Genomic DNA, 12,792 nt, shown 5'->3' with positions numbered 1-12,792 from the left:
CCCAGTCCCCACCCAGACTGTTTGCAGCTAGCTAGCTAGAAGCACACCCAAGAGATGTGAAAATACTGAGCCCAAGCCTGTTCTACAGAACATGAGGGCGCCATTGCAAAGTTCGGGAAGTTTGCCAAGAATCCAGCATGGAATAATCAACAAACGTTTTACATTCGGGATTTACCTGTTTTGTCTCTTTTCCCCACATGGACACAACTTTCCAAAATTCACATCATATCACGGCTCACTGTGGAACAAACTTATGAATAATAAGAAAGCTACAAGTGATCATCATGTACTTTCTTACCTTGTTTTAATTTAAAGACGTCAACGCACGCCCAGTACCCCGCCCTAGACAGTCAAAAACACGCAACCATTGCATGCTGTGATGTACATGTATATGTCCCGCGACTGGAGTTAGCCGAACTTCAATTGTAACGAATCATCCTATTGGTCACATTTTTTGTTTAGTCGGTAATGTGTTCGTAAGCTCTTCTTTCATTGGGCTGTTTCTTGTTGAGCTTCTTAGGAGACTAGCTCCCACTGTCCAGCAAGGAATTTTTTACGTATTGGGTAGCTCACCACCAGTCTATCTGTAATTGTGAAGTTTCAAGATGGCGCTGTCCTCGGGACAAGACATTTGAGTGTACTCAAGGGAAAAAATCTATTTCTCTTCTTCTGTTTGAGACATATTTTTCCAAAGATGACTACAGCTGTAGTAAGACAGCATCCACATAATCATCATGTTTAAACACTTTCTGCGGTCAAACCGCATGCTTGGTTTAAATTGTGTCTTTTGTAACCACCCGTGTTACAAAACTGCAACTGCACAGTTGATCTGTAGACTCCAAACCAGCTGTCAAGTGGTATGCGCATCACGGACGATTGACTCTGACTTTTCACGTCGGGCCAATACAGGAATTGCAACACCTTTGCAGTTATCTGAGAATTATGTGACAAGAATATCTCACTCTCAGGAAATCTATTTGCCAAGGATAAATTTAGATGGTAGAACTACAAAACGGGAATGGAGAGACCGTGAAGCAAGAAGAGTGTGTTCTCAGGTTCCAGTTTATGCTGCTCCAGCATTAAAAAGTCCATATGAGATTACTTTGAACAAAGAATTAGTAAGTGTGTCTGTGCATGCTGGTTGTGATTGTTTAGTTTTTAGGCCTAAATGTATCTATTTTTTTGTGTTGTTAACTTGCTGTTTAAACATTCACCAGCTGAAAAGTTTCGGTTGCTGCATGTTCACACCAAATTCAGCAATCCTTATTGGACTTAATTAGACTATAACTGGGGCACTGTATTCCTTGAGACCGTCAAAGTACCGGGAAAAAAGAGTACAGTGTGTCAGCATGGAGGAATAAGAAGACACCTCTGTGGTCTCAGTTACTGGGTCTAGATCTGTACATAATTTTAGCACCCTCTTCATTTTTAGCACTATTATTACTAAACTGTTAAAGACTCTTTGAAGTATATAAGTCCAAATTCCCTATGCAGGCTTGGTAATTTAGCCTCCTTTAAGAACTTGGCATTATTCTTTAAATCTTTTGTGGAAGGTATTGATCAATATTAAATTCTTATCAGTCACATTTGGGGAAGTTGAAGACATGAAAAGCAGTGTCCTAAAACTAAGTAAGGATTGTCCAAATTCACAGATAATCATAAATATGGACAGTGAATTTGTAGTTAAAGAAAGTTAGTTGGTTTATTGCTTTATTAGTTAATTGTGAATTTAAACAGTGCAGTCAAGTGGCTGAATGTTTTGAAAATCTTGATGGATGAAGGCTTGGAATGTGCTGTTCCTTCTGTGCCATGCCAATAAATGTTGATGTTGCAGTTGGTAATACAGCATTCAGAAGACCTTAAGTCATTTTTCAAAATACTGGAGATGCCTTTCAGAAAAGACAGTACATGGGCATTTGTTTTACTTGATGTGATCTGCTCAGTCAACCTAATCAGTAACCGTATGTTTTTGTAAAGGAATTTTTATTGTTACCTGATTTTTGTTCTTTGGTATAGAAATTATCAAGATTTCTAATCAGGGAGTACCATGCTCTTGCAAGACTACTTCAGCGATCAGCTCCCAATGGTACAGCTGTGCAACACATTGGCTTAGGTATGATTTCCAGTACAGGTGTATGCAGCTGTAGAAATGCAATAGACTTAAAACATAATGACATGCTCTTTGTTTAATCTGTTCTTTTCTGGCAGCTGGATGGATCATGTCCTACCTCACTGCCATAGGAAAGCAATCATGTATCGGTGCATAGTGATCAAAGTGTGATGTCATCATGTTACAAATCTATTCTTTTAAGAATTTTAACGTGCAGCAATTTGGCCTTAACTGGTAGAGCTCTCTGTCACTCAAGAGGTAGATGATTTTTGATGGATGAAAGTCATTTATAATGTTTTTACATTTAGAAGTCTTTGCAAAGCTCTGCATTCTTTTGTTTTGCTATTGTGTATGTTTTAATTTTAGAGAATATCAGTTTCTTCAGCACATCATCTTGGCAGAATCAGCAACATGATGACAGGAATCAAGATAGAAAGGATGAGGAAGAAGGTGAATTACTCTGAGCAGTTAACAGTCAGCTGACAATTACCAGCCCAAGTCTACAGTTTATCAAGCATTTTGGCCTGAAATGTTGTTGTTGAAAATTGAAATGAGTATGTTGTTTAAACTCTTCAACAAATATTTGGGGCGATTTGCAATTCAGTCCTAGCAAAAATGCACCTCAAATACGAATGAAATTGGGAATTAAAGCAACAAAATCCCCCACCCGTCAAAAAATGCAAGGGAACGGTATTACCTGGCATATTTGTCCACACTTTTGATATTCTGATGAGAATTTCTCAATGTGTCGGAAGAAGTGAAAACTTCTCTGTAGTCGCATTTAGCTAATAAAGTTGGTCCTTCCCACACAGATGCAGCTAAGCGAGGCAGTGAAGGGGATAATATACGTATGTTACTGGTCCTGATGTTGATCCTAACACTCCTTAACTTCCTCTCCAAAGAAGATGAAGCACAGAGCATCTCATGGCAGACATTCATCAAGGAGATGCTGATGAAAGGAGAGGTAGAACTATAACCAACTCAAATTTCTCTGATGGAATTATTGACGTTAGTTATACTGATTAATGAATGTGACAAAATGTTACCGATTTGAAGACTGGAATGCTTGATAATAGCATCGATAGATTGTGAGATTAATGACTTGATCATTAAAAATAGCCGATCAATTGCATGGACAACTCGAGTTGACTCTCAATGAAAAGTTATAAATATGGGTAATTCCAGAAATAAGGGGTCCATTTTTTAGTGTCCCTGTTACATCTGACATATGATTTTTAAGTTCAAAACACATTTTCTAATTTCCAAGAATGATGAATTAATGCACATAACCTGCCAAACAAATAGTAATAGTTTGAAATCAATTCTGGTGATATTTCCATGTCAAATAACAAAGGTCAGATGTAACAGGGACACAAAAATATCACACTTTTGGACCCCTAATTTCTGGAATTACCCATATGTAAATATGCTAGTAAATAATAGAAGAGGAATTGGATTTATTTTCCTCATTTGTCGAGTCCTTTTGTAACAAAGTTCTGATTATAAATCATAATTCAGCTAGTCCCCGCATCCTACTTACAATGAGAGTTGATAAATACACATCTGATACTATCATCTCTTACTACCAGTTGTCCCACTTTTACTAATATTTCTTCATTGAAAGAATGAAACTGTTTCAAACACAATAATTGCTATTTTAGGTCAAATATGTCTCTGTGACTTACTATGATTCTGATGGAAGTGGTAAAAGCACCAATCCTGAATCAGACGTGGTTCATGTTTATGCTCATGATGGAGCTATCATCAATGGCAGAGAGGTAGGCCAACATACATGTTCATGCATGTTTGACCATTGGATGTCAAAGAAAACCTGGGAATTACATGTACATCTTTGATAAACTGGAGTTTCTAACAAAAATTATGGTCTTTCAAACCTTGAGATAAACTGATGTTGTTTTTTATCACTCTGAGACCAAAGGTGATGAATGAACTTTTTCCATTGATTGGTAGCATGATTGCTTTTGAAAGTTTTGCTTCAAGATTAAGGTATCCCTATCAAATCTGTGAATTTTCCTTCATGTAAAATCACTTCGTTAAATCTGGAATACATGTAAATTGATTTTTGTATGATTATTGGATTGTTATTAATTGTTACTTTGTTAAACCATAACCTCCTTTGATCTTCAACACTACTGAATATGAAAGAGAATTATTGTGATGGATTTGAAAACCATTTTGCTTAATTTGGAAGGTCGGGTGAGGTCAGCCTAATCATTTCCTAACCACAACCTCCTTTGATCTCCAAAACTCTACTGAGAGAAAATTGTTGTGATGATTTTGAAAACCATTTTGCTTAACTTGGAAGGTCGGGCGAGGTCAGCCTAATCATTTCCGTATGAGAGTTGGCAACATTGACAAGTTTGAAGCCAAACTGAGACAGGTGGAGGACAGCCTAGGTATAGCGCTTCATGACAGGGTGAGCAATTTAGAGCATTTTCAGAAAGACCGTCATCCAAGTCTTTATCACAGTTTTGATAATAATCCCGTCATTTTAACAGTCACAACTGTCATTTGTTAATGATTTAGTCTTATGATGTAAAAAAACTCTATTACTAGGTTGATATCTACATTTACTATGCCAACAGACGTATATAAACATGAATAAGATCCTGCCTGGTTCACTACTCACTCTCACATTTATGTGTGTGATTTTTTAAAATTTGTCTGGATTTCAGGGTTTTTTTCACCCAGAAATTTCTAATTTTTCTAGATTCAATCAGTCAGGTTTTGCTACTTGCTTGTACTTTGTACCAAAAAAGTGCAACCTTCATCTAATCATGCACACGTATGAGAGACCTCCTGCCTCGTTAGCTATAAATAGCCTTGAAAATCAAAGTATTTACTTGTTAATTATATATAACGGGTTTGCCCTTACCCAACGTATATTAATAAGCACTGTATGCTCAGTGCTTGACCGAGAGCTTGCGAAAAAACCTCACAAGCTTACTCGGGTGGTACTCAAACCCACGACCTGCTTACCAGTGCAGATGTCTTAACCACTCGACCGCCGAGCTTGCCGAGGTCGGCTCCGAGTCCGAGTCTGAGTCAAATGAAGCAGCGGGTACTGCAAACTATTTTCAAGAAAGGGCAAACCCGTTATATATAATTAACATCTCCCCCAACGCAAAAAAAATTCATCTTGAAAATTTTTACTTGTTATTGTTACATAGATTTTCTTCATCTTCATCCCTGTATATTCAATTTCCATACATTGACATGAAAACCGGTCACATGTACCATGCAATATTCATATGGAAGGCTTGACTTTAATGCAAGTGTCACAATGATCATGAGACATGTCTATATATGGTTCTTATGTGTGGGCTACACTCTATCTTAGGTAGTTCTTTCAACCTTGTATCAATCAGCTGATGCATAGTTGCCTTGCCGCCACAGATTCAGATCAAATACAAGCATGTGACTAGTGACGGGCTGTCTGGCATCCTAGGCACCTTGTTGATTATGGCTGTCATCTTCTACATCATCCGCTCGGCTATGAGAGGAGGAGGAGGGATGAATACATTCACTCAAATGAGTGAGTCACAACTGTGCTCTTAACGAGGCCATTGTTTAGCTTGATGTGTTGAGTGAGTCACAACTGTGCTCTTAACGAGGCCATTGTTTAGCTTGATGTGTCGTTGATGATGCATTGTTTGAATCTTGGTAGAGATATGCCTGTACTAGGCAGTTTTATTAATGAGCTCCATCTCGCAAGTTTCTTCAGTCAGTAAGCTTTTTTGTCAGCAATTTTGCAGATGTCAACCTCCTTTTCATTTCATATGTCTACCCTTCCTGCCGCTGTCAGAGTGGTTTTCTTATATGTTCTTTAAAACTGACACTGAAACATAGCAGTGTGGATTATAAAAACCTCTTTAACAGAAAAGCATAGCTTTCTACTGCTGTAAATGCTTGTGCCATGTTGGCCATTCATGCAGAATTTTTTTCCAGATGAAAGTTTTCTTTGTAATCTTCAACAGCTAAGGCCCGCTTCACTCTGGTAGAGGAGGGTGGGTCAAAGGGTGTGACCTTTAAAGATGTCGCTGGCCTAAAGGAGGCAAAGACAGAAGTCATGGAGTTTGTGGATTACTTGAAACGACCTGCTAAGTATCAGGAGCTGGGAGCAAAGGTCAGCTTTGGAAAAAAGTAGCAAATTATGACTTACAGGGGCAGCCCACAAGTTACCTACATGTAGTTCTTTGTAATAAGATCATTGCTCGTTGGTAGAAAATATACGCACCTAGAGAGAACTAGTACGTAATAGATAATGTACAGCAGCACACTCTAGTGGTGAATACAAGGAAGCCACCATTGGTGAGAGCACTTCAGTGTCATTTCCTGTTGTCTGATTTTGTCCAACTTAAACCTGCATCAACCATTTAGCCTTTCTGTCCAAAGACCTGACCCCTTATACATATATGTGAGGACAGGCCGTGTCCTCAGACTTTGCCAAATCTTGTCTAGTGCTTTTTTTGTGTCAGTTCGACTTTCTCTGCAGTCTGATTGCTATTGTTCTCAAGTCCATAAACATAGACAGAATGTAGCACCTGTTTGTGTTGATCCGTCATTAGAGGTCATACGACCAAGGATGTGCCAGATGTTCTTATACTTTTTTTCAGAGTAAGATAACTAGGCTGTGTTCTGATCAATTAGCGACAGGTTTGTGCAGTGTCCTTGCATTCCCTGACTCCTTGCAGAGTAAGGTATTAAGGCCATGTTAGCCTTCGTAGTACATGCCATATGTTTTCTGTAGATATCTTCACACTATCAGAAGACTTTTATGATGTTACCGTTTTCATATTAGGATGTATACACTGGCTCATACTATCAGAGTACACCCAGTGGGCATTTATTGTTGTGTAATTAACTCAGCATCTTCAATTCCTGCTCACAGATGGGAACCACAGTTTTCATAATATAACTAAATTGTCTTACACTTTCTAAACCATTATGGCTGCTCACAGGTCCCTAGAGGTGCCCTGCTGCTAGGCCCACCAGGCTGTGGGAAGACACTCCTTGCTAAGGCAGTGGCCTCTGAGGCTAATGTTCCCTTCCTAGCCATGGCGGGGTCAGAGTTTGTGGAGATGATTGGAGGTCTTGGAGCAGCGAGGGTTAGGAACCTGTTCAAAGAAGCAAGGAAGAGGGCGCCCTGTATTGTCTACATTGATGAGTTAGATGCTATTGGCAGAAAGAGAACTGACAAGTGAGTACATAGTAACCTAGAAACCTTCAACTGTTTCACCATTATAGTGACCATTTTCATCACAATGTCAGACCAAGTGCTATTTCCTAATGCAAATAAACCCAAAGTCCTAAAAATATGGCCTGAAGACTCATATCATAGGAGTTAGTCAAATATTTTTTAAAGCAGAGTGGGTGGAACAACTTTGCATATGACAAGACATTGAGAAGACGCCTTTCAACTTGCTGTGACAAAAAAAAAACATGAAAGTAAAACACATCAAATGAAAGAAAAGACAAAAAGGAAACAAAAGTAGCAAATCTCTGAAGAATAATTTGAGAAGTTTGGGGATTTATTTAGAAAAACCCTAAATATGGGTAGCACCTGCTAAATTGAATCAAATTCTCCAGACCTTCAGAAGCCTCTAATGTGAGATGGTTTATCAGAGGGGAATGTTAGACCCTCGCATGGCTTTTGTGAAGTTATATATCTTTCTTGTTGTTAATTGGTCTGTCTTGATAGTTTTTCTCTGGGGAGTTCTGGTGAAGAAGAACAAACACTGAATCAGCTTCTTGTCGAGATGGATGGCATGGGAACGCAGAAAGGTGTCATCATGTTGGCGTCAACAAACAGAGCAGACATCCTGGACAAGGTAAGCCAAGACTATTCATACATTTGATTTTGCAAACATCACACATTGCATCAACAGCTGTACTACCACACCTTAAAGGGTTCCTGTTTTTAATCTCTGCCCAACCTACTCCAGTGTCACAACTGATTCCACATGGTTGAGTTCAGTGTACTCCCTTTTCCTGTTTTCTAGGCACTTTTGAGGCCAGGACGGTTTGACCGTCACATTCTGATTGACTCTCCCACTCTGATTGAGAGGAAGGAGATATTTGAAGTCCACCTCAAGAAGCTGACATTGGAAAATAAGCCAGAGTCCTACTCCAAAAGGCTTGCTCAGCTCACACCTGGAATGAGTGGTAAAACTTAGGAGGGAAATTTCCATTTTGCAGATTATTGATACTACATTTACAAAGGCAAACCTTTACAATATGAACATATGTTGCTCTTTTAGCCCAATCTCTGAAGACTGACAGCTAAGATATATGCTCTCTGCTTTTGGAAATCAAGTAGTTCTCATTTTTTCCAGAAAAGCGTATTGTTGTGGCAGTATAGCAGTTGATAACATTCAGTTCTGCGTGATTTGAGGATAACTCTGACTCAAAAATTCATTGTCACAGGTTTGTTAATCTAATTTGAGCTTTCATTTCAAGGATTAAAGTGTATCTTCAATTGTCATGACAATATTTTGCGTTGTCCAATCAGGTGCTGACATAGCCAACATCTGCAATGAAGCTGCGCTTCATGCTGCTCGGGAAAACAAGAAACTGGTCAGTGGAGAGGATTTTGAGAGCGCCATTGAGCGTGTCATCGCCGGAGCCACCAAGGTCAACCGAGTTATGTCGGAAGAGGAGCGTTGTGTTGTTGCATTTCATGAATCGGGTCATGCATTAGTTGGATGGTTACTGGAACATACAGATGCTTTGATGAAGATATCTATTGTACCACGAGCTAGTGCTGCACTAGGCTTTGCCCAGTACTTACCTTCTGATCAGAAACTCTATTCAACAGATCAGGTAGGCCGAAATCATTGAAAAGCCATTTTGGCAAGAAAAAGCAGTGGAATTCAGAGAATTTCCCTTTAACCACTTGCTGCCAGGGTTTCTGGAATCAGACTCCTTGGGTTTATACGCAAAGCCGAGCTGCCCGAAATTGGACAAAAGAGCTGGGCCTTGTAACAAAAGACCGTATTCGGAACAAAAGACCGAGCTGCTGGGACTTGCCAACATTTTTTTCAGTTGTCAGTAGCGGAGGAAATGCATCATTGTTTTGAATGATTATACCACTGTTTGGCATTCAACGTGAGTGGATTACCACTGGGGACTTCAGCGCTCCAGGGATGAGCAATACAATACCGCTGCACGCTAATCTGGTCTGCATTTGAAAAGACGCCAGCAGCGCACTGGGCCAAAGAAAATGACATAACACCGGACAATTTGGGCTGTCTTCACAAGGCAGCAGGCCTGACTGAAATACTCGGGTGTCAATAGATGTTGTCTGTCAGATTAGAGTAGCCACCAGACAGTCATTCGTGTGGTGTAAACATCTAGTAAATGAAGTTATGAGTAAATGAAGTTATGAATTTTTGAAGAATTTTGAAAACAGAAAATCTTTAAATTCCCCCGGGTATATACGTCATGCTACTTCAAATTAAACCTGGCAGCATTCGGTTAAGTGTAGAATCTAGTGTTGGCAGTGAACCATGTGTTTTGGGTTCTCTTCAAATGATTCAAACAACAGCAAAGCGAATTCCCGATAGCATTGGTCAATCTAAGATCTAATTTGGATCTGTAAATATTGAATAAGATGAATAAACAGCCTTGCATTCATTTATTTGTCCTGAATTTTTTTTGGATGGCAAACATTAGTATTTCTGTAAATATTGTTCAGGATGTTTAGGGTTTTCATTGTTTGTTTGCAGCTTTTAGACCGCATGTGCATGGCTCTCGGTGGACGAGCAGCTGAGGCTCTGGTTTTCAACAAGGTCACCACAGGTTTGTACTCAGAAAAAAGGAAACTTCTATGTTGCTAGTCACTTTGATTGATGGAAGTCAGGGACAAGTAATGTAAATCTTGAGTTTATTCTTGAACCAGAAGGTTGCTGTAACCAGTAGAAAAAGTGTTCAGTGGTTGGGAGCAATTAATTCACTGAGACCTCGCAGTGCTTGTTAATAAATGTGTAAAGTAGATACCATCAGATCTTGGGATTTCAATCCTTTTTAGGTGAATAATTCTTACATCTTAAAGCGGGGTACATTAAGCTAAGTCATACAGATATCTAGGTACTACCAATGTCTAAACATCTGCCACATTCTCTTCATGAGAGATAACCATGTTATCTCTTAGTGGTTGCTGTATCTAATGGCCAACCAGGAACACATTAACCTCTAACCTTTGCCATGTTAACAGGTGCACAGGATGACCTGAATAGAGTCACCAAGATGGCATACGCCCAAATCCAATCCTATGGAATGAACGATAGAGTGGGTCAGGTCTCCTTCCCTGATGGTAAATCCAGTGAACTGGGAACAAGGCCATATAGTCAGATGCTACAAGGAATCATTGATGAGGTAGTGTAGATTGTCTGCCACTGGTACCCAGCTCCCAGGCAACTAAGGAAGCTGCATTTCAGTTTTCTTTTGAGAGAGAGAGTTTGTGAACAATCAGAATGAACAGCATAATGAGAAGAGTATGCCATGATCACTTGTCAAGAGAGCATTTTCGGTCTTACAGAAATTCATCTATCTTGTATTTTGGGTTTCTTTTGTAGGAGGCTCGTAAGCTAGTCACCAATGCATACCGAAGGACCGAGACACTTCTGTCAGACAACATGGACAAGTTGAGATTGGTGAGTCGATATCTAACATCAGTTCCAAGCATGTTACGTATTTTATTTTGTAGCAGAAATGTCTGGCCAAAGATTCTCCTGGTTTGTTCACAAGTTTGAAGTGGCTTTGCAAAATTATCTGAAACTTTTCACAGTTGTATCAGTAAGGATCTGATGGCTTCTGTCAAGCACCTCCACTACAAGGACACTGACAACTTTAATACAGATAACCATCTTAGTGGTACACTGGCGTGGTGTCACAGGTTCTAATCCATGTAATTTAATTTTGTCATCAAGTTTGTTGATGTCAGAATTTTTGCTTTGCCTTGATAGTCAGAACTTTGTAATGATATCTGGCTTTTTACATTGAAGTGAATGATTTCATTCCCTGTTTTTGGTTCAAGCTGTCAACTGAACTACTGAAGACAGAGGTCCTAAACTATGTGGATGTTGAGGCGTTGTTAGGACCACCTCCATTCGGTCCCAAGAAGCAGATAAACCTGGATGAGTTTGATGTGCTTGGTGATCATGACGACAGTGACAATGGCAATGATCCGCCAAAAGACCCAAAGGAAGACAAAGAAGAGGAAGAACCTAATGCATATGCATAGCAATCACATAATTATGGATTTATTCATTCCCATATTCAAGAAGTATGAATATTCATGAGAGATTGATAAATCTGAACATATATGGCATCTTCAGTTAGGGTTGTTATAGTTGTGCATAAAGTTTCCAGGTTTATTGAATAATTATTCTGTATATAAATTACAATTAATTAATATTTTATTCTGAATGTAATAAAAATGTGGCCTAGGTAAGTTTAAACTATTACAGTACAGGAAATTGGACTGATCACTGTACAAAGGGAATTTTTCTGCTGGAAAGTTATTAGATTTTCTTTTTCAGATCTTGATGTGTTTTGTTCAAAAACCTGTACTTTTTTTATATGTCACCTCTTGCTTTTGGTATCCCTTAAATGTTTGACACCTTATCTCTCTCATTGAGTGACAGTGGTCAGTATTAATGAATATGATGATGACTCGGCCATGTCTTGTCCTGTTTGCCGCCGCTGAGTAGCGATGGTAGTGGGAGGATGGAGGGGGACAGAGTCAGTTTTGTAAATGGGCGTGTACTTTTTTTCATTGGAGCATCAACAAAATGGAGTTGTCATTGTCTCTGTTTCCTGCCTTGCTAGTTGCTAGTCATGCTGTGTCGCATGTTACGGATACATTTCCAGAATTTTTTACTGGGGTCCAAAGTAAGGTTTCTAATGGCAACCTGTTGTCATAGTTAAATGACTTACATAGTAGTGTGCTTTGTAGATGAGTCAAAGTCAGATGTATTTCTGATTGAAGTTCAGTTTTTGCAGATGGCTTTGTATAAGAAATAATGGAAAATTTTTAACTTTTTCAAGAAATCTCATGTTTCATTTATCGCGTTGTCCATGTAATGTAACTGGTAATTAAAAAGGTCATAGTAATCGGATAAATGTTTTCCCCCCAAAAAATCCTAGAACAGTTTTCTACAAAACCTTTTTCTTTCAATTGATTTTATTAAGTGATGCCTTTGAAGGACCTTGTAATATTCAGTTTCCAGTCTTTACCTGAAACAAGAGTAAAAGTCGATACTTTATCTCAGTTGCATGTATATAGAAAACTGCTATTGTTTCAAGATCTAAAGCTTATGTGAATGCAACTGAAGAACATTTCTTCCCTGATAGTTTGTTTCTTCTTTCAAGCCGTATATTATGTTCTGAAAACAAGAATATTTGTGAAGTGAAAATAAAAGTTGCCAGATTAAAATGGTTTTCCTAAGCTTTATGTGTTTGTGTTGTGCATTATCTAAAATCGGAACATCTAGTTGAAAAAACTTGTACCTTTAACATATCCTCATCCCCAGTGAATTGTGTTTTAAGTTTCTACACAGGGCCAAGCATGCAGTTCCATATTTCATATTCCTCCGCTTATTTCTGCAACCATTAACTTTTTGAAAGCTAAAGTAGAATACATTTCACAAGAAATCCTT

At 38.8% G+C, this 12,792-nt stretch overlaps 2 protein-coding genes across 3 annotated transcripts in view; one reads left to right on the top strand and one right to left on the bottom strand.

Moving 5' to 3' along the window:
* The window catches only part of LOC110980060 (uncharacterized), a 65,643-nt gene extending 65,240 nt beyond the window's left edge, over nucleotides 1–403 (bottom strand). The window contains exon 1 of one of the 2 annotated variants that reach the window (XM_022236365.2): nucleotides 299–403. The gene's annotated coding sequence lies outside the window, so the exon portion shown is untranslated. The remainder of the gene's footprint in view (nucleotides 1–298) is intronic. The other variant, XM_022236361.2, reaches the window with a different exon arrangement.
* A 178-nt stretch (nucleotides 404–581) lies between these two features.
* On the top strand, nucleotides 582–12,581 carry spg7 (SPG7 matrix AAA peptidase subunit, paraplegin). The gene is made up of 16 exons (XM_022236372.2): nucleotides 582–1,118; nucleotides 2,017–2,113; nucleotides 2,477–2,560; nucleotides 2,923–3,074; nucleotides 3,772–3,888; nucleotides 4,437–4,547; nucleotides 5,528–5,666; nucleotides 6,109–6,257; nucleotides 7,093–7,331; nucleotides 7,833–7,962; nucleotides 8,134–8,296; nucleotides 8,643–8,953; nucleotides 9,859–9,931; nucleotides 10,347–10,507; nucleotides 10,708–10,785; nucleotides 11,169–12,581. The coding sequence occupies exons 1-16, from the start codon at nucleotides 735–737 to the stop codon at nucleotides 11,373–11,375; spliced, it is 2,595 nt and encodes an 864-aa protein (XP_022092064.2). The 5' UTR covers nucleotides 582–734; the 3' UTR covers nucleotides 11,376–12,581.
* Nucleotides 12,582–12,792: the final 211 nt, after the last annotated feature.

The sequence above is a fragment of the Acanthaster planci genome, linkage group LG06, assembly GCF_054643075.1.
Source record: "Acanthaster planci isolate LZ-2023a linkage group LG06, COTS_SCS, whole genome shotgun sequence".
NCBI lineage: Eukaryota > Metazoa > Echinodermata > Asteroidea > Valvatida > Acanthasteridae > Acanthaster > Acanthaster planci.
Note: the sequence above shows the minus strand (reverse complement) of the source record. Positions and strands in the feature narration are given on the sequence as shown.